We start from the raw sequence: 25854 nt of genomic DNA, 5'->3' as shown, positions 1-25854 counted from the left end.
GTTATTAACAGCACACCAGAGAGTTTAGGTTTCACAAATGGAGTGACAGAATAAGTTACACAATGAAGTCAGGGAGAGAGAAATGATACAAGTGTGGATATCACCCTAAGATGATCAAAACCATTGGACACGCCAGTCCGATAACTTATCTTTCACACGAGTGCAATAAACACTCATGTGAAATAAACAACCTCACGCTGAAGTTGTATGTTATGGAATGGGGTAATGTAATGTAAATTAAGCCTCCTGCTTGAGTTCCATATGCAGCAACCTTTGTAAAAAAAAATGCCTTGAGCACTGAAAGCAGTGGGGAAAACATTACAACAAAAATCCTCCTGTTTAGTGATGAATGACTACTAATCAATAAAAGTCAGGGTGAACTATCCAGAGGAGCACACAAAGATGTCCAGTCTCCTATGAAGACAGTTGAGATGAATATGTAAATACACTGTGCTGTGGGCTTCCAGAATTTCAGATGAACTCCTTGAAACAGGGTATTTTTTCCCCAGGCTCTCTCCACTCAGAAGTTCCTAAAATCATGTATTTGCCACAGAAGCAAAATGCAATTACATCTGAGATAGATGGAAATTGCCACTAACAGAAGAAATACTCCCCAAAACCTTGTAGCAGAAATTGAAAAGTGACAGTAGCATGAAATACACTGACATTTAGTCAGGCTGGAATATGAATAACCTGATGGAGACTGCAGAAAAGCAGAGCTGAGCAGGAGTGTGGTCTTTGTCTCTTCCACAGTAGGATACTCTTTCCAAACAACTTGTGAAAAGAAGGGCAGTTATTGACATCTAATTGGACAACCTGCTGAATTATTATCTGAAAGAGCCTTTGGAGTCCTACTGCATTCACATTCTGCATGTAAAATATTATTCACTGTAAAGATAAATCCAGTCTACAGCACTTAATATTGTACATTTGAAAGCTTTTTAGTGGTTTTGAAATACTTGAATGCGGAACGGTGGTTTCAACCATGATCCTGCAGTGGGAATTGAGATTTTTGAGACAGGTATTCCAGTCCTTTTATATTCCACCAGAACAAAAAGACATTTCAACCACTCTTGCTACTCAGATTTGAATCCACAGAACTGAAGCCCTTTCCGTCACCACTGAAGGAAAAGGCTTGCATTACACAGTGAAACCTCCTGAAAGACAAAACCAGCACACAGCTGTTCAATCCTGGTCTGTATTTGCTGTAGCACTGTATATATACACCTGTATATACACACACACTGTTGCATATAAATTGCTATGTGGTATACATAAGAATATATACATTTGGTATTTATGTTTAATTGATCTTTATATATTAAAGTCTACATGCTTTTGAACTTACATTGGCAGTCAGCGGAGGACCTCCCTGTGCTGTTAAAGAAAAATTACCATAAACAGGAATTTTTCTGAACAGCTCACTGCTTAAGAGAGTGACTAAAAATGCCTAAAACATGCAGAGTTTGAAACAGCAAGGCAGTGTAAAAAAAAACATTTTTATACTTCATTGAGTTCTCCCTTATTTTTCTCACTGCTCTTGCTTTGCTCCATTAGATTTACCGTAGGAAAAGTCCAGTTTACTGCAGCAGGTCCCAACATCAGAAGTGACCATGGTGAGCAAACCAAGAGAGGAGGCAGGGAAGTCCTGCAGTTGATGTCTCACCCAGCCCTCACATCCCCACATCAGGGAATTGCCAGAGCTCCCATCAGAGCTGAGTCAAGCTCAGGCCCACAGATGCAGAGCAAGGCAATGAGTGCATGCTTACATCCCTGGATGGATCATAAAAGGACTTTGCATTATAAGTTCACACTTTCCCCCCCACACAGACACCCCCAGATGACATGCAGTTCCAGAAGCAAATTAAATTCTCATGGTTTCACCTTTAAAACACCATTATTTCCTGAAGGTGGACATAGAGCTGCTTAAGGAGGCAGAAGATCACCTGCCAGAATCCAGAGCACTGCCATCCTGCAGGCTGGAACTCACCCCATCTTCCAGGGGGGCTGAAATTCCAATGCCTAAAGAGCCTCTGAGAGGGTGAATGGGGGATGAACTCTCTAAAAAAAAAAAATAATTAAGAAATAGTGAAATACTTCATTTCTGAAAGTGCCTTTTGAGCATTATAACCTTCAGTTTTAACCACTCTGGTGTCTCCTGCCAAGTGTGGTTTACTGATGACACATCATCATGGCACCAGGAATGGACTTGTTGATAAGTTAAATAATGGGACTACTTTCAGAAAATTTTTATAGCTTAAAATTCTCATGGCATAAAAGAGTCATCATACAGTTATTTCACTGTGGAAAACTGTTATTTTTCTTAGAATAACTTTGAACTCTGTAACTTTTTGGGAATGGGGTTGTTTTTCAAATAAAACCCGGCTTCCTTTCTTCCCCAAAAAACTCAGCTTGTATTAGCTGGAACGATACCAAATCCACAAAGATATGTATTCAGACAGATTGTAAATTTAGCTAGAGCATTTATATGTTACTAAATCCAAACAAAGACCTAAAACAAGATGCAAAATATCACACACACACACAAAAAAAAAGTCCCAAAATATATGGAATGGAATTTTTAAAGCTGAGGAAGGGACTCAGCCACACAAGTTTGAAAGCAATTGATTAATTATGTGGTTGATAACCTTGGTTTATATGCCATGTTAAATCCTGGTATAACTTCATTGTCTTCAGTGGAGCTGCACTGCAAATGTATTTGACAGACAGTCATGATTCTTCTCCAAGAATAACTTCTGAGGCACAAGTTTTAAACATGAGTGAATGAAAGTCCTGTGCCAAGTTCTACCCTAATTTATGCCCAGTACAAAACAGCTGAGTTGGAAGTGAGGGTGTCAGGAAAGGCTGAAGGAGACATGAGTCTGTTCTTCCTTGGCTGGGACGTTACATCAGCTCCCTTTGGTGATGGTCATGTCTCCAAACAACACAGCAGGAATCCACAACGCAGCTTGTGGGAGATTCTTTCCTTCCAAGCCTGCAAGTTCTTGTATTTCACAAGCTGTAAGTGTTCAGGGAAGAGGCTGGGCCAGTCTCAGTGGAGAGCCATGAAATTCACTCCTATTAACTACTGCATCAATCTGAGCCTGGGCTGCTTCATAATGAATCTGAGGATGAGCACTGGAAATGGCCATTTTAATATGAATATTGGAATTAGTCTCTTAATTTAATCAGAAAATAATGTGTTTCAGACAGTCTTGGTCTCGATGTTATTTTGAATCAAAACCCAGCATTTGGATTGGTTTTCTTTAGTCTGTTGGGTTATTTTTGGCTCATTATTAGCCTTAAACAGGTCTAAGTAAAACTGACTGGTCAAACAGTACACACACCTTTGCTCAGGTGAGAGGGAAGTAATGCCCATCTCAACTCACCTTTTATGCTAAGGACATCCTTATTACTAAGGACATGAGGGGGGATTTTATTATTTTGCCCAAAGTATCATCTAAGCCAGCAGCAGCAATCTGACTGCTCCAGCTCTAAGTCTAGCGAATTGCTAATGTCCTCACTCCTGATTCTTCTGCTGGCAGAGCTATTTTAGAGCAAAGTGATGTCATCTGGCAGAGAGTGAGCTCAACATAAACAGCCTGGCTCCACAGTAATACCCCTGCTCCAGGGGATCACTGCCGGGGCAGGAGGCACCAGCCAGCACGTTGGTCTCCAGACTCACAGCCCAAGCACTTGGATGCCCTTCCCAGCTCTTCCCTCATCTATTTTCAGTCAAACCAGGCAGCAAAGTCCCATAGATTGTTTTAATATCCCGCTGGATGTCAGAGGCCCATCTGCTGAGCACCCCTAATGAGGCAAAAGTGAAGACATTTCCCATCCAGCATGGTCTGCAATACTTATAAACAGAACAGGCTCTGGATCAGGAGACTCTCACGCTCCCCTTCTGTGAAATGCAGCTAGCTGCTAATCTTCAGCCTCATAAAAATGTGTGGAAGTGAAAAGCTTTATAGGATGTGCTGTGACCACTGCCATGACAGAGAGCAGCAGCATTTTGAAGGAATTTGACTGGGTCAGAGCAGGGAGGCTGAGCAGAGCCAGCCTTGGAGGAGCAGCAGTCCTGCACAGCCCCGAGGTGCCCCAAAACAGACACAGAGCACAAGGTTCTGGAGCTGGTAGGTCCCCACTCACTGGGGTTGTGATAAGGGGGTGTTTTCTTCCCTTCATTGGGCCCAAAGAAAAGGGAAGCATTTATAAAAATACTTTATTGGCAGCAGTGCCTAGCAAGTGGCTCGCTGTGCTTTCTGTGCTCACCTCTGAGGTCTGCCAGCGGATAGGCTGATTGCCATCTGACTGTGCATGGCAGCCACCTCCCACCCTTCTTTCCTTAGCTCTGCACCCTCCTAAACATGTAATTATTTATGTATCTGCATGTGCTGGAGATAAATACAGCCTAGCTTCCTCTGATGAGCTTACACCTGTGATCTCTAATTCTGCACCTCTGCAGCACTGCACACCTGCCCCATTTCATCCTGTGTGTGTAACTCTGGGTTATGTACCCTGGGTTTTCATGTAACTTGGGTTTCTCCCCCCAGGCTCATCTCAGCTCCTCCAGTTCAGTTCTACTTCTACTTCTTGTGGCTTTGTCACCTTCTATTGTCTTATATTTGGGCACCTCCAAAATCAGCTCTTCTCCCTCTTTCCCTTCAGAGCTCTCTCTGTGACCTTAGTTGTGCTTGACAGACTTCCAATCCCCTCCATTATTTCTGCTCTCCTCTGCGGCAATTTCCATTTACAAGCACAAGATTATCATAAATAGGGGGACCATATTTAAGTATAAAAACGGTTGGACAGGTTCTCCTACCTTTACTCTTTCTTCATTAGCTTCTCCAGGTCCAGGCACAGGCTCAGGCTCTGCCACACAGGTAGCCCATCACTGTTTCTCCTTCAGAGTATGGCTGTCAAAGAATAAATTTTTAAAATCTGTTTGGGTTTTAAAATCTGTTTTAAGTCATTTTAAATCTGTTTAATTTTTTTTAATCTGTCCTTGACAAAGAAGGCAGTAAGGGAGAATCTAGTACTAGCAATTAGAGAAGAATCATGACCAAACTTTCAAAACAACAAGATGCTTGAACTGTTCTAGCTATGATAATAAGTGCAGAAAAAAAGTCCTGGTGTAACATCACTATGGATGAGAAATCACCTATAAAGAGGTCATCTTGTTTTGTTATGGCATTCAGGTTAAGGACCATGACTTGAAAAGTTACTTTGACTAAGAATTGCCACATCTACTCTGAGGAACAAGGACAGCATTTCAGCAAAGCCTAAGCAAAAAAAATCAAAGTAGGATTTCCTAAGGAAAATAGAAACTTAAAATAACACCAACTTCAAATTGCTTCTTGTGTGGTGTCTCATTTCCTTAGGATCAACTTCTTATTACCCCTTCAAGTATGAGGCATAGTTAATCTTCTTAAAACTAATATTCTGATTGTCTGATTAAGGAAGTCTTAATTCATTAGATTTATTCTGCAGACTCTTGCCTTATCCTACTGTTGGGCATAGAAGTGTGGGATGGAGGGCATTCTCCTGGCTTCAGTTTTGAAAAAGATCAGAACTGGGTTTTACTGTCCACCTGCAACCAAAAGAAGATGAACAATCATATGGGTCTGATGGCAAGGAAAGGTTTTCCTGTAGCTATAATTGCTGCACTCGTAGCTTGTGCAGTGATATCTCTGGCTTCATTTGCCGAAAGGATTTTGGTTGGTTTGCAGGGGTAAATGATTCATTTACATCACTAGAAATTCAAAGCACTTGGTTTTAAATTCAAGAATAATCAAAGTCTATATAAGTTGTTTTTAAAGGGTTTGGAGGGAGAGAAAAACTTAACTACAAGAACATAAGTAGCAAGATCTTATTCTGTAAGCTGAAACTAAGAACTACCTGTCCCGTGCTCTAAAATCTAAACTTTTTGTCTATTTCTGTAAATTGATTAATAGCATGTGTTGACCATTGGTTTGAAATATTTAATCTGTTTTCTTCAAGTAGACAAAATGTGGAAATTAAACTGTCGCAAGGAAGGCATGCCAAAACAGAGAAGGAAGCCATTTAGCCAGTTATTTCTGCCATACAAGGTTTACAATCAAAGGCAAGTTTTCAAGAATAAAGTTATTTTGATCAACCCCTCATTTTGAAGTGTCAAAACTGGTTCCAAAGCCACCAACACTTTCCCCACTGTTTATAGGACACCTAAAGCATCCAAAGTAGTGTTTTTAATGCTGCAAAAGTTTTTGGTTTGTTTGTTTTGATTTGTTCTGTTGCTCTCATCCAAAAGTGTGAAGTGGGCCGCAAACAGTGGCAAGTTCTCGAGTGCCCCAATAAGCTCACAGTTCAGGGGAGCTGCTACCTGTCCACTCACATGGAAAACTTTGCTGGGAAAGCTTTAAAAAAGATCTGTTGAGTCGATGTCTTGTCCTTCTGACCCAAAATCTCTTTGTCCCTCCAGCTCTCGTGGTGCGCTTCCTGACCAAGCGGTTCATCTGGGAGTACGACCCAACGCTAGGTAGGTGGCTGTGTCCTGGAAGCAGAGTGTGGAAGCAATGCAATCACAGAGTTAAAATTCCAAGCCTCAGCCAGCTTCTAAAACTGCTGCAGAAAGTCTTCTCTATGGTCATTTTAAGGTGGAACAAATTGCTGCTGAAGATGGCAGAATAGACCCAACGCTCGGTAGGTGGCTGTGTCCTGGAAGCAGGGTGTGGAATGGCATGGCTGAAGCAATGGAATCACAGAGCTAAAATTCCAAGCCTCAGCCAGCCTCTAAATCTGTTGCAAAAAAGCTTCTCTCAGGTCATTTTAAGCTGGAACAAATTGTTGCCCAAGATGGCAGAATAGAGAAGCAGCAGCACGAGATGAAGGCTGAGTTAGTGTATGAGGCACATTTCTGCCCATTTAGAAATCCAAGGGAATTCTGCCATTGAAATAAATTGCTTCAGCATTAAACTCTTCCAATCATTTAGTGTGAGATCAGTCCTCTCCTTTTGAATAACCCAAATGTCTTCTGCTCGAGAATAAGATGACTGGGATGCAGATCTGTATTCTGGGATAGAGATCTTAAAAATTCGTGGCAAAAAAAAAAGGTTTTTACAGTCAGCCTACCTAGACTCAGGTAACTTTTTGTCCTCATTTTCAAACATGTATTGTCTCTTATTTTTTGGGTGACCAGATAGGGACACCAATCATCTAAAGGGAATCCACATGTCCCTTCCACTGCTCCCACTTAGCTCTGTTAGGTCTGGAATTTTGAAGAAGCTGGCTCAGATATCTCAAAAAACCCCTAGAACAGTTGCCCTGAATTAGAGGCTTCACTTAAAATTTGTGCCAAGGTCAATTTTCTTAGTATTTCTTAGCCTATATTTAAATGCTCTGCAAATCCAGGCCAAGAAGTCCAAGACATTCACTTCTTAAAAGGTGCCTTCAATACCTCAGGACTAAGTAATTCACATACAAAGTAAAGGGCTGGAAAATTCTCTTTTCTCCAACAATGTGTTCCTCTCTCCTTCCTAATATTTCTTTGCAGGCTCCAACACAGAGCAGTTAAATATCAATTTCTTTACTAATGTTCTTTCCTTAGGAGGTTTCATTAAGGAAATAGAAAACGCCATAAAACTGCACAGCAGAAATGAAGTTTAATATATCCTATTACAGAACAACCCAGGCAGCCCTTTGTAAAAAGCAAGTATCCAGGATTTTTGTTTGGCAAAACGGAGAGATAACAGATATCAAAACTCCCATCTTGGGAAAATAAATCTCAGCACAACCTGAACTCAAATACATTCTTTTATCTGCTACTATCAATGTAGTCCTCAGTGAATTATGTGTCACCTGCCTTGTCCTGCACAGTGGAATGTTCAATAGAATGTTCCTTTGGCATTATTAGTGTTAGTACTTCACATTTCTATCACCAGTACATCGTTCTAAGAACTTGACAAGAAGTGTATAAAGCCTTCTCTATCAGTGTAGGCCAAGTTCATCAATTTCTTACAGGGCCACTGCTTGCAAAAGCATCCTTTTTGCCTTGTTTAAGCACACAAATGAAGTTATAAGCAAGCTACAAGGTTTATTATTTTTTGGCCCCATTATGAGGGCCCCATGCCCTTTTTGCTGTACAAGGCTTGACATTTGTTTCTGTTTTACAAATGAATACAATTGCAAATTACTGTGCCCCTCAGGAATCTAATTGTCTCCTCTTTGCAGCACGGAAAGCTTTCGTGCAGGCAGCAGTCTTATCTCAATAAACTAAAAAATTAAATCTCTTCTGACTTACTGAATTCTGCATCACCATTCAGTCTAGAGAATAATAGCTTAAATTATGTATTACAGTCATTGTGATGCTCAGCTCTCTAGGTTGCTCCGAGGGAAAGGTTTGAGAAATTCAGAAACGAATAAACCATTGTCAAGGAGTTATTTCTTAATCACAGTAATCTCAGGTGGAAGCTGCTCACCAAGAGATTGTTTTGTAAAGTACTATTTTTTTTCAAACTACAGATCACAATGGGATTCAAAAAGGGTTCTGAAGTGCTAGAGATGACAAATAATCTCGAAATCATAACCACTATTTAGGCCTTCAGAGATCAATGAGAAAGAAACTGTACCTTGAAAAGCTTTGAAAACCAGTGCCTGAAAAAATGCATTTCTGTCTTTTAGCATTGTCATCCTGCAGTGGTTTGGTGTCCACTTACTTGTAAACGTCTGAATTCACTGAGAAGTTTCAGCAGAACACATTCATTTCTTCTCAGCACTGATGGGCTGGCAGTTCTGTGGAAAGAGGGACGTCATGCTCGATCAGTATAAAAAATTAAAGTTGTGTCAGTGAGGATAATTTCCTCTACAGGGAGAAATAAGCAGCTTTGTCAAGTTATTCTAACAGGACAGGAGTAAAACAGATGCAAACCATCCAGCTACTAAGCAACGGGAGGTTTTGCCAAAAATCACTGGGGCTGAGACAAAAACATCAAATTTAGAGTTTATTTCTTATGTCAAGTTTTCAACCACCCATTAGTCCTCTGATGGAAGCAATCCCCAGATAATTCCTATTTTTAGGAAAGCTTTCACCAAGCTGTTCAAGGCCTGATGGAAAATCAACATTAACCTAAGCTAAGCATCGTATTAAAAAAACCCCAACTATTCCTCATTTTATTCAAGGGTGGCACATTTTAACTGGAAGGGAAAAAACACACCTTATAAATATTCCCTACTATTCTAAGCTGCCAGAAGAAAAAGAAGGGCCATATTTTAGAAGCACCTGGATAGAATGCTGTACCACCAGGAGCCAAATTACCAACCACAAAATAACATTTTCTGGCAGGAGGAACATCACTGAGCCCTGCAAGCTTTGGAAAACAGAGCTGCTGCTGGAGTCAGGGCTCTGCAGCTCTGCCACTTTTGTGCAGATGTTGGATCTGTGCAAACACTGGCAGGACAGCTGCATCTTCCCCAAAAGTACATCTCACTCTGCTTTTTATTTAACTGTTCTCAGCCAGAGGGCAACAGCCTCAGCAAAGGTCATTTTCTGGGGAGTGTTAACCACCAGCCTTGACTTGTCCAATATTTCTGTTTAACTGGCAACTCATTGTCACCCTCTTGCCATGGGGTTTTCTGTTTGCTTTTCCAAAAGGTGCTAAATTCCTCAAGGTAAATTCCTACCTGGCATTATCAAGGCGAAGGGGTTTCCACATCCTTCTTCATTTACAGAAAATTGCAGCTATCTCACATTTTCGACAGAATTAGATGAAGGAGCTCTTTGTAGAAATGGGCTGGAATAGCACATTTTAAAAAACACATGCAGTTGTTTACAAAAATATTAAATACATTAATAATTCAGCATCAAACTAGTCTTCTTTAGCTAGTTAAGTATGCACTGAGAAAGGGGATCGGGTTCTCCCATGAATTTCACCAAAATTCATTAATGTTTACATGCTTTTAAATTGAGCAAAACTTGAAAAACATATAAGCAAGCTCAGTGTGATGTTAGAAGGCCTCAAAATGCTTGCCCTGGGTAGGGACCAGAGAAGTCATAGTCTTGTCATGAATGTGGGACTCTCATGGGACCTCAGTGATGCCAGGGCTTGACCCCATAATTTCCAGGGATTTCAGCAGGGAAGAGCTCCTCTCCCCAGTCCCAGTAAATTGAAATAACAATTTTTGAGTCTGCATCTCAGCAATTCCCCCCAGGAGCTACTGGCAGTGCCCAGAATTTGTGGTGCCTTCACCTGAGCTCAAAGATAGAGAGATGTTGTGGTTCACTTTGATATTTAATTGATTTTAAATTTGGAGGTGCTGAATCAGAGTGATCAAGGAATCTGCTAAATGTATTTCTTTTTTTCCTGGGAGGCAAAAAAAGGAGGAGAAAGCCCAAAGAGCCATCAGAGCAGCAGACAGATGGAGGGCCTGCAGAGAACTTCATGGGTAGCAGCAAATTTTCTGCCTCCATAAGCCATGACATGCAGGGAGAATCTCCTGCATCAAACGACGAAAGGAGAAAATTCATCATTTCTATTTCTTTTAAAAAGAATTTTGCAGCATTTCTCTGAGAACACATTCGTCGTTCCACCAAAACTCGGACAATTTGCTTTCCTAGAAACAGAGCTGGGGTATCCAAGAATTGGGAGGAAAATAAATCAAAACAAAACAAGAAAATTTAAAAAAAAAAAAAAATAACAAACAACCCACAAAAAAACAAAACAAAACAAAAGAGGGGACTATTATTTTTGTCCTTTCTTTTTAGGATTAGCATTTTTATGTACAGCTGGGAGAATCAGGAGGTTCCTGAGGCTCAAGGACTTAAACATCAGTTTTTGCTAAATGGGAAAAAACCCCAGACAAAGAAAACCCCAGGGAAATTCAGGAGACAAGCTCCCCAGCTCTTTTCTTGTTTCTGTAACTGATTTGTTGTCTGCAAGCTCTCTGCCTCTGTGTCTCACCTACAAAATCCTTCATCTTACAGAAGAATTGCAAACCCTTAGAGTGACTGATACTCACGTTTAAGACACTCATCAAAGGCACACAGAAACACCAAGCCAAGCCTGGATTTGGAACAAAAATCTCCTTCCATCAGCAAACAAGGAGATGATATTTTTGCTGACCTTTCTAAAAGTGTCTTGGCTTTCTCACACTGCCCCTGGATGTCTTTCTCCAGCTAGTCACACATTTCATAGGGCTTTGGCAATCCTCTGAAAAGAAAGCTCTCTCAGCAGATGATCAGTAGAACAGGACATGACAGACTGCGTATGAAGGCAAAGAAAGACAGAAAGCAAAGGAGTTTATTTAATTTGAATGGGATAGAGAGAAGACTCTTCACTACTTTAAAGTAGAGGTAACCGTAAGAAACGGTGGTTTTAAGAAAAATTATAATTTTGCCAGGACTAGTAGATGAATAGTGACCTCTTTGAAGAGCATTTCTTGTGACTATATCACAATGTCTTCACAGGTTTTTGTTCAGTCTTTTTTCTCCCCGGGCAGAATAAAAAGCTTGAACAGTGTTTCTATAAAGTCCTATCTAATGCAACATACAGACAGCCCATGAGAGACCCTCAAACTTGGGTAAGATGTGTAGGCATCAGAAAAACAAGAAAGATAGGAGACAAAGTTGTTAAAATTGCTTGAAGGAAGGAGACAGAAACCTCTCGTAGAGCCCTGAATTCTCCCACAGCAGAAAACTAAACTCCTGCAGACCATCTCCAGACTTGCAAATTACACCACTGTGGCAAGAACAGCAGAAATGAATTTGTGAAGGTATTTACACTGGCAAGGAGGCTTTTCCCACTGGAAAACTTATTGCAAGGATGATTATTTTTACATTAGAAGGGCAGTTTTACTTACATCTATAGCTGGGGTGTTCTGTTAGCAGAAGAGTTATCATTCAGGAATCACAAGGAAAGGGTGGAAGTCCCATACAGGATATAAATAATATGGCAAAACTAGCAAAAATAATGCTGACCTGGGTTTGTTTTCTGCCCTGGATAAATACAGGTCTGTATGAACAACATAAACAGCAGAGAAAAGTAGGAATAGATCAGGAATGTATCCAAATTTGCCTTCATCAAAATGGTTGAGACCTAGAAAGAACTTAGCTGTGGGAATCAAGACCTCACTAAAGAGTAGAAGTACAGTTATTTAGTATCATTTATTAGATATTTGTTATTTTAAAAAATAGAAATATAAATAATATATACAAAGTATAATATATATATTTATATGTGTTATATATATTTTATTATATACTATTTTATATACATTATTATACTATTATATATGCTATTTTTAAAAGATAAATATAAATAATATATTTAATATATTTAATATACATTGTATATATTGTTATATATTATTATATAGTATTCTATATTTTTATATATTATAGCCTATATAATATATATTATAAATATAATCACTCTGATTTATTATATTTTAATATTATAATGATGTTATAATTATAAAATAATTCTATATTATTATATAATTGCATTATAAAGATAATTATACCTTATTTAGTATAATTTATTATATATTATAATACATCCTAGCAAGAGAAGATAAAAGAAGTCTCTTTTTGGGACAGCTTTGTGCCACCAAAGCCATGATAAAGAGCTCAGGTCCAAATACAGCTCTCCAGGATTGCTGTCTGGTTTATTCAGCTAGCACATTGTCTGGACAGCTGGAATACCATGTGAATACAAACTCCTGATCCCTGGGCTTGCCATCCCCGCTGCAGACCCCGAGTTAAAGAAACACTGTCTTTGTGCATTGTGGGGTTGTTTTTTTTTTTTTTTGTTTTCTCGACTGGTGGCTGACTCAGCAAGTTTGCCTTACCGCTCCTGAAGGTTTAACTGCCTGTCTCCAAAAACCCTGCAGCAGCAGCACAGCTGGGGGAGACACTGCCCAGACAGCAAACAGAGCTTCTAGCAGAGCAGCCCAGAGTGAAAGAGGTGTTTATAAATCATTAACTGGTGCCCCTCCAGCCCTTGGGAGAAAGGCTGACGGCCCTGGAAGGAAGGCAGCCTCCCCTGCCAGTCTCTCCTGCAGTCTGCAAGCAGCTCCTGATGGAAAATAACCCTTTCCTACAGTGAGCAGAAGGGCAGAGAGTTCTGCCACCCTCTTGCAGAACTTCGCCTTCTGCATATTTTGTCTGAGCAGCCGTGCTGACAACTCCAGCTCGTCCAAGCACAGGCTGGCAGTGACACACGTGGTCCTGAGTGGGGTGCAATGGTAACCAACATCTGGGGCTGGGAGAAAGGGCTGCCAAGCTGTGCCTCAGGGACTGCCGTGACAAATGTGTAGGCACTTCATAAATCACTGGGAAACAGCCTTATTCTCAAGCCAGACTCCAGCTATTCAGATCCTGGATTTTTATTGACAAAATTACTCATTCCTTCTGCCTCGGTGCTTAAGGGATTCAGTCCTCTGCAGTCTAGGTTTTGCCTTCCTAGGCATCTTCCTGTGATTATATTTTTCCTACATCAAAACAGCAGAAACATTATTTAACTTGATACACATTTAATATGCTGTATCATTTTTTACTGTGCTCTTCAGCAGGAGGAATTTATACTGAATGTATTATAGCAATGAGCCATGAAAGTATTCCCAGTTTCTCTGAGGTGTTTCTAAGGAAATGGGCTCATATGGCCCAAAGCACCTTAAAACACCAACTCTGGCTTCCTAAATTCTCAACAAAGTCTTGAAATGATGAAATTGTAATTGAGAGCAGCGACAGAGGATGCTTACAATGACATGGGAAGCAGTTTTCTGAAAATGTGGTTTGTTTTCTTTCATATGAGCCTCAAGATGAAGATATTCCTGATGCCAGTAATAAAAATACTGCCTTTTTACAGTAGCTCAACAGACAGCAAAACTCAGGAATGGCAGTGGCTGTTCTGGCTATAGCTACAGCTGCAAAATATTTCTCCTCTACTTTTGTTGCTCATCATATTCTGAAATGTTTCCCAGATGGGCAGAATTTTCCAGTGCTTGTCTCTGCACCCCCAGGAGAGAAGGCTTTTTGTTTTACTTGTTTTGGATGTGAGAAAAGTCTCACTGGTTAGGTTTCATTTATATTGTCAGAAGTAAGGTGAAACTCAGCTTCACCAACAAAGATTCTTGCTGCAAAAAGGCATAGCAAAATATGATTCATTTAGGCTTCAATTTATCAGCGTTGGATTTCCTACCAAGAATCAACATCCCTTCCAAGCACTGGCGAGACAATTAAATAATAACCAAAAAACCAACAAACCAAAACAACCAACAACTGTTTAAGCCTTTGAGCTTACTCCCTGCTTGCTAGCACTGCTCTGGCTTTATTGGCTTGGTTTCAGCATGCCTTGATGAATTCAATTCCAGGCACCTGCCCATATTTTCTTTGCCTGTCCCAGTAAAAGTTTAACGAGGACAGAACCTATAGGAAAGGAAAAGCATCACCACTTCACTTCTCAAAAGAAACCCATTCTTCACCAGCAGCAGAAAAATCATATTTGCTTGCAGCAGGAGGTAACAAAACAAAGACATCTTTCATTGTTTTTAGAGTCCTCTTCAAGAGAACTATCCTACAATTTTTGTTTGGAGTCCAAAATATTATTTATTGAATTTATCAACCCCTCAAGAAAAAAATTATTTTCTCTAGACTAGGTTTATATTATCCATGTGTTCTACCTAAAAAGGGGAAATTCTAGAGATGCAACAAATCTTCTCATACCAAGATGAGACCTTTATAATCTATTAGTAAACACTAGCCATCTACTACCTTCCCGCCTAATCAAAAATAGGAAAATGTGATAAAAAAACCAAACTTCTCACTAAGCAGCACCTGATCAAGCCTCATTCCTCCTGGATTTGTTCTCCATATACCCCACTACAGTAGCTGGGTTTTTTGCATGTGTCCTTGTGCTCCATGGAGCATCCTTTTCCCCCATGAGTCCCCACAGCACCTGAAGCTTCTGCTCAGGTCACCCACAAATATTCTCTGCCCATCTCCATGGAGCAGGGACAGGCCCAGATCCTGCCTTGTGCAGGAGTTCTTGCCTGCTGACTACCCCGTGCCTCCTTAGGTAATGGATTTTTTGTTTTTTTTCTGCTAAGGTTGGGATTAAATGTGTGAGATGGTATTTCTTGTTCTGACTCAGATGTTTATTAGTTCTTATCTATATTATATCTTCACAAGTTATGAGTTCTGCAGCACCTCACTTAACAAACTAAAAATGGAGCCCTATCTGTCTTTCTACAAGGCTTTTTATGGATAAACTGTTTAACTAAGAAATGACACCTAAATTGTTTTTACTTTTAATTTAATAACTAACTACTCATGGCCTGCAATGTGGACGTTTTTTATCTAATTATATAATACTGCCTAAACCTATGAAGAAGAAGGTGAAGAGGAAGGATTAGCCTCTGCCCTAAAAATTCTATTTTGGTTTTTTATATATTACTATATTCTAAAAGTTTAAACTCTAAGTTGTCTAATATGTGATATTACACTCTTCTATTCAAACTACACACTTATAATCTTAGTTTTATCATTCAATTTTGGAAGCTTTTTTTATGGCCTCAGGTCAAATGCAGTGTTCTCTTTGGGGTCAGTGCCTGTCAGCACAGAAAGTCTGAAATTCTCAGTAACCAGGGTTCCAGCACTTAGGGATGTGAATATGGTTGTTATGCCCCACCCAGCCTCGATTTACATCGACCAGAAACCTCTGAGAGCTTCACCTTGCACTGAGAAAGGCACTGAAAGCAGCTGAGCCAGCACAGAGCCCTCAGTGCCTCCTTTTGTGGCCAGCCTTGACCTGACCAGCTTGGGAACACCTGCAGCTCTGCAGTCACAAATCTGGTTTTGGCAAAGGTGGCCTTGGAGAGGGCAGCCAGAAATGAAGTTTGAAGAGAAATCAGTTTGCACATCACCACGTGAATTGCAGAAGCAGCATCCACTGCACGTGAAGCAGGCTGGAGACCCCAGACCTGGGTTAAATATCTCTGCCAACAAATATCTTCTTTCAGCCACATTTTGGTTGAAATTTGCAGCTTGACATGAGGGTTTGTGTAGCTTGACAGCTGCACATTGAGAGCACACATCCTGTACAACCTCCTGGAGCTTTTCCTTCCCTATTTCCTGACTCTTGGGGCTACATGTGCACAGTACAACATTGAAGAGTCCAAATCCAATTATCAGTCACAAAGTTTCCTTTCAAAAACATTATTTTTACTAGTTTTTCTCCTTTTACACATGATAAAAATGATGCAACGGCCATTCATGGCATCTTGTTTGATGGGATTATTAATAAATAACCCAACTTTTCTCATTTAGGGTCTGTGTTATTAATGAATGGAGAGACACATGAGGTTATGCTGCATTAGCATCAGAAATATGGGCTAAATACACAAGGTGTGTTATACTGTGGTACTGTGCTTACTGTAAAACCACTGCTGGTGGCAAAATAAAAACCCTCCCGTAAGGTAAACAACAGAGGGGGCACAGCCAGAGGCAAGCAAGAAAAATAAATTCCACTGTGCTTTGAGAAAAGCTGGGGTTGAGGAAGGAAGAAGGCAGGAGAGACTTTCAGGAGGATGCACCCATCTTACAGGGGCTTTCTAAAATGTGAAAAGTTCCTGCAGAGGCAGAGAAATGCAGAGGGGGACAAACATCACCAGGGCTGGGGCAAGGAAGGGTTGGGAGAACAACACCAGGGTTAGTAATAATTTTTGGGGTGTTTTTTCCCCAGCAGTCAAAGTCACTATTCTGAAACGTGACAGAGGTGAACCTGATGGGTATCAAAGATTGCAGGAGTCTAAATGAGTAGTGAGGTACCAACAAAACCACACCAAACAATAAGCAAGAACATTTATTCTGTTAACAGAACTAATTACAAGGAGTTTTAGTCTTTTAGACACTACCATCCAACAGGACTTGAACCATGATTTTAAAGTTCATGTCTATTAGCTGAGGGTTTTGGTCTGAAAACTCTTGCATTTCTCAGATCCACCTGGCTGAAAACCACCATCAGACCAAAGTTTCTTAAAGCATTTTTATATGGCCTTGTTTTTAGTAACCTCTCTTGACAAAAAAAAACAAACAAAAACATCAAAAATCAACTAAAATTCTATATGGAAAGAGAGGTAGTGTCCCTCTACTTAAAAGCAACCAAGAGACCAGGCTGGCTTAAGTGTGCCAGTAAAATATTATTGCTCCATCTCAGCTGATTTACCTACTCCTAAAACCAAGAAACACCTCCATGCAAATATTATCTTCTAGAGCTGTGATATAGCCCAATATATATTGCTGGTTCAACATAAACAAGTATTGAAAACAGCTTTTCACGTCACTAAAACTTTTTACATCACTGCAAATATAAGTCAAAATCCAGAAATTAATTTCCAGATAATAGTTTTTCTCTACAAACTACAATATTCTGGAACAAATACACTCAGAAAAACAGGATAGTCCCGGACAAAACAAAGGTTTGAGAGATGACCAGGCAAGTCTCATAGGCCAAAACTCTGTTTAAAATGTCACAGTAAGCATAGTGCCAGGATGTGATGTGATCAAGCTGTGACTGAATGAATATTTCAGCCATAGACAGTCTGTGGGTCATGGGCTTCAAGTTTTCCCTATAAAAGTAGGGTTTTTTCCTGTATTTTTTTAATCATACTGCTCAGAAGAATAGAGATATTTGTAATATGCTTATCAACACCAAGAGCCCCCAGGGAGGTTGGTTTTTTCCCTGCAAAATAATTTTTTTCTTCAATTATTGAGCAGCCATGGTAATTTGATTAATTCATTAATTAATTACTGTGGCTCAAAACCAAAGCAACTGCTGCCACTTTCCAACTTGTTTCTCAGGCCTTTTGACAGCTCTAAATATACTTGAAATAAACCTGAATTTTTCAACCAATGGAACCATGAGAGCCAAGAGTGCTTTGCACTGCAGGAGTGCTGGGGGATTTCAGCTTTATGACCAGGAGCCACTCTGAAATCTGGCACCAGCCTTCAGAGCCACACTCATCACACCTTTGAGCCTCTGACTGGGAATATGACTGGAGGCACAGCAACAACAGGTCAGATTTACATATTTATAGTGAAGCAGGGCAAATAAATCAATCCATTTCCACAGCACCACCAGATCCAGGCAGGCTCAGTCTGCACAGCAGCTCCCTAACTCTGCTCTGACACCAAGTTTGTTGTGAGCAAAGCACAGCTCTGTGGTGTCTGTTGCATCTCTGGGGGCTCAGCCCACATAGCTAAAGGTAGAATAAATAGGCAACACCTGGTGCAAACCAAAGTCTGAAGTGCAGAAGGTTGCCTAAAATCATCTTGGGAGCTGCTGGTAGAGTGCTACATCTTGTTTTTTCTACTTAACCATGATGATGCAAGCATAAGACTTTTACAGTCTGGATTCATCTGTCCAATTTTGGACTTTCCAAAATTGAATGAGGTGCAGCTCATTCCAGGAGAGAGCTCAGACAAGCCATATCCACCAGCATCTATTTTATTTCATCAACTCTAATAGGAGTCAAGAGTGCTCAGCTGAGACACAGACACCTGTGTGGTCAGTGGCTTGTTTCTGTCAGGGGTCCAGCAGTTATCTCAAGCCCTGTAGTTACTCTCTGCCTGCACGTCTCAAAAAAAAAAAAAAAAAAAAAGAAAAAAAGGAAAAAGGCAGTGCCACCAGGAAAATGATACGAATAAATCCCAAAGCAAATGTTTTTGTGATGTACCACGGGATCAATGTGAGCAGATTGGAACTCACATCTTCAGGGCTCATAATTTACAAGACAACCAGATTCTTCAGATGTTTCTGTTCCCTTGAAGGAGAAGCCATGTCTGTGATTACACCAAGAATGCTTTCAACATCCAGCTGTTTTACACTCCTCATTAAAATTCACCCAGCTACCACACATTCCAGAGCACGGGAGCAGACACACATTTAGGAAGATTTATTTACATGAATCTGACCTAAATCGGTGCTACTCATCCAAGATCAAATTCCATTCCAACAGGAGCAGCCAAAGCAAGTTAAACTTGCAACATAAAGTGCTGCCAGAGTCCTATTTTGAGAAGTTAAGTATGATTTAAGATTCATGCTGCTTTTGCATGGTGAGCAAAAGTCTATTCCTTGAGATTTATTCTCCCATTTCATAGGGAGAATAAATCTCAAGGATTCATTATACATTATATTTTTGTTATATCATTACAAATTTTATCATATTATTATATGATATTCTTTTTAGATATTATAATTTTATTATATGATTACAAATCTCACAGGATGGCCTACCCCCTCCTGAGGGCATTTCACAGATATCCTGCAGTCACGGCTGGGTGAGCACTTTCTCAGGTTCTGTGGAAAAATTCTCAGCAGCCACTTGTCAAGCAGAGCCAGATGGCTGAAAGCAAATGAGCACTGCAAAGCCTTAGCGAGTAAGGAGCTAAAATCACACTGCTTACTCAGAGAGCCATCTCTCCTGCACAGCACCCTCCCCCAAAGCAACAGAGCAGAAGTTCCTAAATAACCTGGAGCTTGGAGTACTACACAGGGAATCCCAGCCCAGCACTGAAATAACTCATTGAAGGTGCAGCTCTAGCACCAAACCAGAGTTTCCTGCTTTTTCTGCATTCCCCGAGGGAATTGCTGCAGCCAGGAGGGTGTGTGGAAGGCACAGATAAGACATTCCACCAAGGGACTTTGACATACCTCATTCTGCTGTGTAGGTGTGGCCTGAGGATCACAAAGGGAGACTCCAACTCCTTCAACAACCAGGAAATACCATCCAGAAGGGGTATTTAGAGCCTCTAAGAAACCCAGTCTTCATGGCCTGAAACCCTACAGCAAGCTCGCTTGCCATCTGCCCAAGTAAATTGGCCATTTGTCCCTATTGGAGACAGCTGGGCTGTTAAAGCAATTAAGGTGGCACAGGGAGGGAGTGACATTTCTGGTTTGGGGAGAGACTGTTTGCAGCACTGACAGCACTGAAACATTCCTGAGTGTGAAGAGGTGACATTCTTGAGTGAATAATGAAAACAGGCATTCACGAAACACGAGCCCTTCCAGAAGTTCAAGTTAAAGAAATGAGTTTCCTAAAAAGATATCCTTTGTTCCTATTGAAGAGATTTGCACCAAATCAAAGAGTTGTGTCTCTGACAATGCAAAGCATTCGTAGTCACTGGCCAGACTTTTACAGCATGCATATTTGTCTTTTGATATAGGACATCTGTGAGCTAGCAACAGCAATAAATCTGAATGTTAGCACAGATAGTTTTCCACATTTTAGGTCAAATGCTATCAAATTTAGCTTATCAGCTTATTAAGATAAAGCAAGCTGCTTTGTCATTAGTTTTCTGATTAGTTGCTTGGTTCCAAAACCTGGGACAGTAAATAGTGTTGTTGGTTCTTATTTTTCCATAGTGTAAATGCTTAATGCCCACTGGTTATCCTTGTAAATCATAAACAGGGAAATCACTGCTTCATCCCTTGCTAGAAGAGGGGAATGTGATGATTTCAGCATGTTTAAAACACACATTCCTAACATACCTAACTGGTCTGTAATTTTTGCACAGTATAAGGCCTGAGCTTAGTGGTTGGGTTCCTTGATCTGCACCCATACTGGTTTTGATCAACAAGCTATGCAGTGACAGTCTGTTGAGCTGGATACCTTGAGAGTTGTGGTATTGTCTTCCAAAGGTAGCAGCCTTTTCTGGGAGCAAACAGGAAAAATGGGATACAGCTCTGCAGAGCTCTCTGCCACAGCAAACTGTCCTTTGTTGGGTGCAGACTGCAGCATCCACCAGGCTTTTGCAGGTCTAACCCATGGGAAAGTAAAGGTTGCGCCCTATGGAGAGAGGTAAGTGCTGCTGTTTTAGAAAAGAGGACTTGAGTATGCTCCAGGATGGCTGGAAGAGCTCCAGCAAAGAAAATTTAGCCAAACTGCACGTCACATGTCTGCTCTTGTGCTGGGAGATCTGTGAGGAAGATTTAAAAAAAAAAAAAAAGAAAATTACGTTCTTTTAATACGTTTCCCAACATGTGTTCTTATTTTAGAGTCGACATACCGTCACCAAGCTACCATTGATGATGAAGTGGTTTCCATGGAGATACTAGACACAGCTGGCCAGGTGCGTGGGTGCATGTGCTGCTGCTACCCAGTGCCTTGGCTGGGGGGTGCAGCAAGGCAGGAAATTGGGGTGGTGGCAGCAGTGCAGGGGCTGGCAGGTGTGCCCTACTCTGGGGACACAGATTTGCTTCTGGGCAGAAACCCCTCTCTCCTCCCCCATGCTGCATCCACATCCTTCTGCAAGGGATCCTGCTTGGAAGAACAAACAAGTCAAGGGGTTTACTCTGGGGGGTAAAATTATTTTGTTGCCACACCTTTTCATTCAGGGCCAGCCCAGCAAGAAGGCACAACGCCACAGAATATTTCTACAGTCAGGTGATGAGACTTGACGACTTCAGCCACTTATTCCCACTAGAGTGAAGAGCAGATTTGTCATCCTCAGGTCTCCCTTTTAAAACATGGCAGGTGCACGTGCCTGGGAAGATCATGGCACTGGGTGGAATAGATCTCCTGTGCCATGTGATAAAAAAGGTGATGTGAGCAAAGTATAGGGGAAAGCAGATGCACACAGCTTTGTAGGACCAGCACCTCCCTGAAGGCCTGCTGTTTTCTTCATAAATCAGATTCCTAAGGCGTTCTTCTGTCTTTTCCAACAGGAGGATGCCATTCAGAAAGAGGGACACGTGCGATGGGGCGAGGGCTTCGTGCTGGTTTACGACATCACGGACAGAGGCAGCTTCGAGGAAATGCTGCCGCTTAAGAACTTGTTGGATGAAGTCAAAAAGCCCAAAAACGTCACCCTGATCCTGGTGGGGAACAAAGCAGACCTGGATCACTCCAGGCAAGTCAGCACGGAGGAAGGTGAAAAGCTGGCCACGGAACTTGCGTGTGCTTTTTACGAGTGCTCCGCTTGCACGGGAGAGGGGAACATCATGGAGGCCTTCTACGAGCTCTGCCGGGAGGTGCGGCGCCGCAAGATGGTCCAGGGCAAGACTCGGAGGCGAAGCTCCACCACCCATGTCAAGCAGGCCATTAATAAGATGCTCACCAAAATCAGCAGCTAAAAAGAGCTGTCCTAAGCCAGAGAAGAATTTTAGAGCATGTGAGCTTGAATGGGGCAAGCAGAGCGCGTTTAATGAGAAATGGTCAAATCTTTGCAATGAAGAAAAAGAAACCCAAAAAGACAAACACCACCACTTTTTTTGAGTAACACGGAATCATACTATTTTCCTGTTTTGAAATGTATTTAGCCACACTGCTCCTGACTAATGTGGGAAAAAAAAAAACAAACACCAAATGAACTCCAAATGACTAGACAGTTGTGGGGATTGGCAACCAAAAGAGAATCTTCTGCTTCTACGTGGCTAGCTCCAATCCCCTGCAAGTCAGTAGTGCCTAAACATCACTTCCAGCCAGACAGCTGCTCAGTAGCCATTGGAGAGTAAGATTCAGCCCTCAGTCCATCAACAACCATCACAACTGGTGTTCTCCTGGACTGAATACGTGCAGAGGCTGCTGTGCTGAAACACAAAGTTCACCTGACACCTTCACCAGCTCTGAGTTGGCTCATTGTATGCTTTCACTCCTTCCTTGTTATTTTTGTCAAATCCATGAGTGTTGATGTTCTTAGCAAAGTATGCAAAAAATATAGGAAAGGTCTGTTTCCTGGAGTGTTTAGTCAGCTAGACACACATTTCAAGAGAGCTAAAGTTCAGCTGCTTTTCCAGCTCCTCTGAAACTTCTGAGTTCTCCAGAAATAATCATCTAGTCCAGCAGCATTTTACCATTTCCCCCTCAAAGCATTGTACTGTGCTTGGGGAAATGGGAGTATGTGTGTTGGGAAACTGAAAAAAAAAAGAACCATATTACTATTAATGTAGCTATGGATAGTTTTTAGATTTTTTTTTTCAGGTCTTTTTGTTTTTCAATCCAAGTAGCTCCTCTTAGTCTCTTTTATACCGAAGAGGAACCGAATCCTTGGGAAGGCAAGTATTTAAAGTCTAAGCCCAAACGTAAATCAGATCTGAATGGCCTCTACCATATCAAAAGACCATAATTTTCAGCTGTTTAAATTCCCAGATGCTGCTTGGAGCACTCTGGGGCTCTGCTCAGTGCAGGTTTTTTGTGACTTTTATCTGGCACATTGAGGTGGAAACGCATTTTATCAGATTTTGGTGCCTGGGATAAAAGGTGTCCAGTGCTTTCCTTCTCCCTCATCATCTCATTTAAGCCATGTTTTGCCTCCTGTCTAGATGGTTCCTTAACTGCTAAAAGATGCAAGAACCAAGATTGGAAGCTTTTAAATCAGATTGTGCTGGTCTCCAGCAGTGGTGTAGCATCCCTTTGGGCAGCTCAGACTATCAACATGTAGAACCACAGCCAAGGGCTGGGATGACAAATTAGCAGTGTTCTCCTTTGGGGAACAGCCCTCTTGGAGCATTTGCTTACGACTTCATTCTCCACTGTTTTGTCCTTCATGTGGTTATTTGTGAGGAAGTAACTCCAAAAGCCTATCGAATTCAAATTGCCACAGATGTAGGAAAGTGAGTAAATCTAGCTGGCTAGCACTTTGTAAAGCTACAGGTAGCCATATAGATGGTGGAACAGGCTGAAGAGGCCATGTGAACAGAGAAAAGTTCCAAATTATGACTCCTATTAAAAGCATTCACTTAAAGATATTTTACCAAAGTACCTTTTTTTTTTTTTTTAAACTTTCACTTTTACCCAACCAGCAAAGAGCATCACATTCAGATGTATATTTTATTTGGGCTGTTTGTTTTCTCTGCTTCTGCATTCTAGGTGGTAAAAACTCATTTCACTGTCCTGGAATTAATGTCTATATTTTGGTCCTCATGTTCACATGTGCTGCTGTACATCATTTGGACACACTGCAATGGAAATTCCACCACGTTCTTCTGGGCAGGGGGTTCTTGCAACAGGCCTCTGTGACACACTCATTCCCAAACTACTCATCACACCATAAACTTTTTTTTAAAAAGGAAAAAAGGAAAAAAAAAAAAAAAGAGAAATAGTGGTTTTGCCATTTTTAGTATTGTAGAATCAACACAAGTGTAAAGAAGCGAGCTAGTGCCTGTGCACAAAGCAGAATTCTTTAGCTGAGGGATTGAATTTGCCAGCAATTTAGTTACATTAGGAGCCAGAGTGAGCATTTTTCAGTTGAAGCGCTGAGGTTCTGTTATCTTTCAAATCACTGCTGGTGCACAAAGTAAACAAAATCTTTACCTGCAATCCCATGGCAACGTAGTCATGTCTTTACTTTGGTGTGCTAAGCAATTGGTTCATCCCTCTTAGAAAATCTCAGCAGTTCTTTTATCTGAAAATCCTTTCTTGGGGTTCAGGTTGGAGCTGCATTTAAAATACAAAAAGGTTCTAAATGAATGACAAGAGAAAATAATTAATCATATTCATATGAGAAGAGTTGAAAGGAAGGGGAGGCCAAGTTACGGCCCTCATACTTTCCGAAAGATTTCCAGCAAATTGTATCTCCTTAATAACATCTGTGTGGATAAATTATAAAATCCTGGTGAAAATAAAATGTTCCACTGTGCAAACATCCCTTGTTACATAAAGAACCTCCAATAAAAATAGTAACATTCCTTTGCAAAGACTGAATTTGAAAACTGCCAAACGAGATAAACACTTGGTCAGAAAGGAGGCTGCCATTTTGTGACCTTTCCTCCAAAACTAACACAAACTTCTTTAATTAATTCCTCATTATTTTGTTTCCCTCTAAGCCATTTCTGTTGATACGCAGTGCATAGCATTAAATGCAACTTGATCTACTGTTGCCCATCATGTTGCAACCTATTACTGGATATATTATAAATCTGCCATATTCCCACAATGTGCAAATTGAGCCCAAAATTGCCCAAGCATTGAAAAGGCTGAGTGCAGCATGAACCCACATTCAGTAGCCTTTTCTGCAGCAGACATCAGCAGATTCAATTCTGTTGAATTTTCTGTTCAGTTTTCTCCTGCTGCTGTTTAAGTGTGTGTATGTGACACTTACATTGAATTTCTCTCCTCTGCCACTTCTGCAGAGAGAGGACGGGAAAGAAGATAAAAATGGGGAGGAAAGGTGAAAGGGATACTTGTTACCTTCAACAAGTTGATTGTCATTTATGAAGTTTTTTAAATATTTATCTTCAATTGATGAAGAGTTAGTCATGCCCATGCTGCAAGACCTGGATCAGGACCCAAAACTTCCCTAGAACTCTGAGAATCTTTGTATCTGGGGGTTTGGTGCAACTACAGATGGAAGTGAGGATCAGCCACTGGATTTGCACCTGGATCCAGACAGGTTGTCCCCAACCTGGGGATAGTTGGATCTGGCAGTTTGCTACAAGGCTAGTTGATTTTTATATATATAATGATCTGTATGCATTTTTACATTAAAAAATATGAAAGCTTGTGCTTGTAGATAATATATAAGAAAAAAATAAAAAAGAAAAAGCAAATATATAGTGTTTTCTGTACTGAACTCTCAAATATTGATCTTCCATTAGATGTCTCCAGTGTTCCTTCCAGCTATTAAGGGGCCAGTTCAAAAGCTCTGATTTGGTTCTTATTTATTCTTTATCTAGGGAAAACAAACAGTGAATTTTACCAGAATAAGCACCATAAAATTTGGATCATTTCATTTGAACTTATTTGGCTGTTAGTCCTGGAATAGAGAAGTCAAACAGCATCTACAGTGAGGCACGGCCCCAAATGTCCTTGCTAACTATTTCAAGGCTGATGAAAAAAGTTACAGGGTAATTAACAAACCTCAGTGAAACCCACCAAAAG

The 25854-nt window shown here is 40.8% G+C and overlaps 1 protein-coding gene across 2 annotated transcripts in view; it reads left to right on the top strand.

Moving 5' to 3' along the window:
* Positions 1-25527, top strand: part of RERG (RAS like estrogen regulated growth inhibitor) — a 97827-nt gene extending 72300 nt beyond the window's left edge. For both annotated transcript variants that reach the window (XM_038154241.1, XM_038154242.1), the window contains exons 3-5: positions 6464-6520; positions 21033-21106; positions 21702-25527. In XM_038154241.1, the coding sequence (XP_038010169.1) occupies positions 6464-6520; positions 21033-21106; positions 21702-22109 (539 nt within the window). In that variant the 3' untranslated portion in view covers positions 22110-25527. The remainder of the gene's footprint in view (positions 1-6463; positions 6521-21032; positions 21107-21701) is intronic.
* Positions 25528-25854: the final 327 nt, after the last annotated feature.

This window comes from Motacilla alba, chromosome 1A (genome assembly GCF_015832195.1).
Source record: "Motacilla alba alba isolate MOTALB_02 chromosome 1A, Motacilla_alba_V1.0_pri, whole genome shotgun sequence".
In the NCBI taxonomy this organism is placed as follows: Eukaryota; Metazoa; Chordata; class Aves; order Passeriformes; family Motacillidae; genus Motacilla; species Motacilla alba.
The sequence above is the reverse complement of the archived record's forward strand: the minus strand, read 5'-3'. Positions and strand labels throughout refer to the sequence as shown.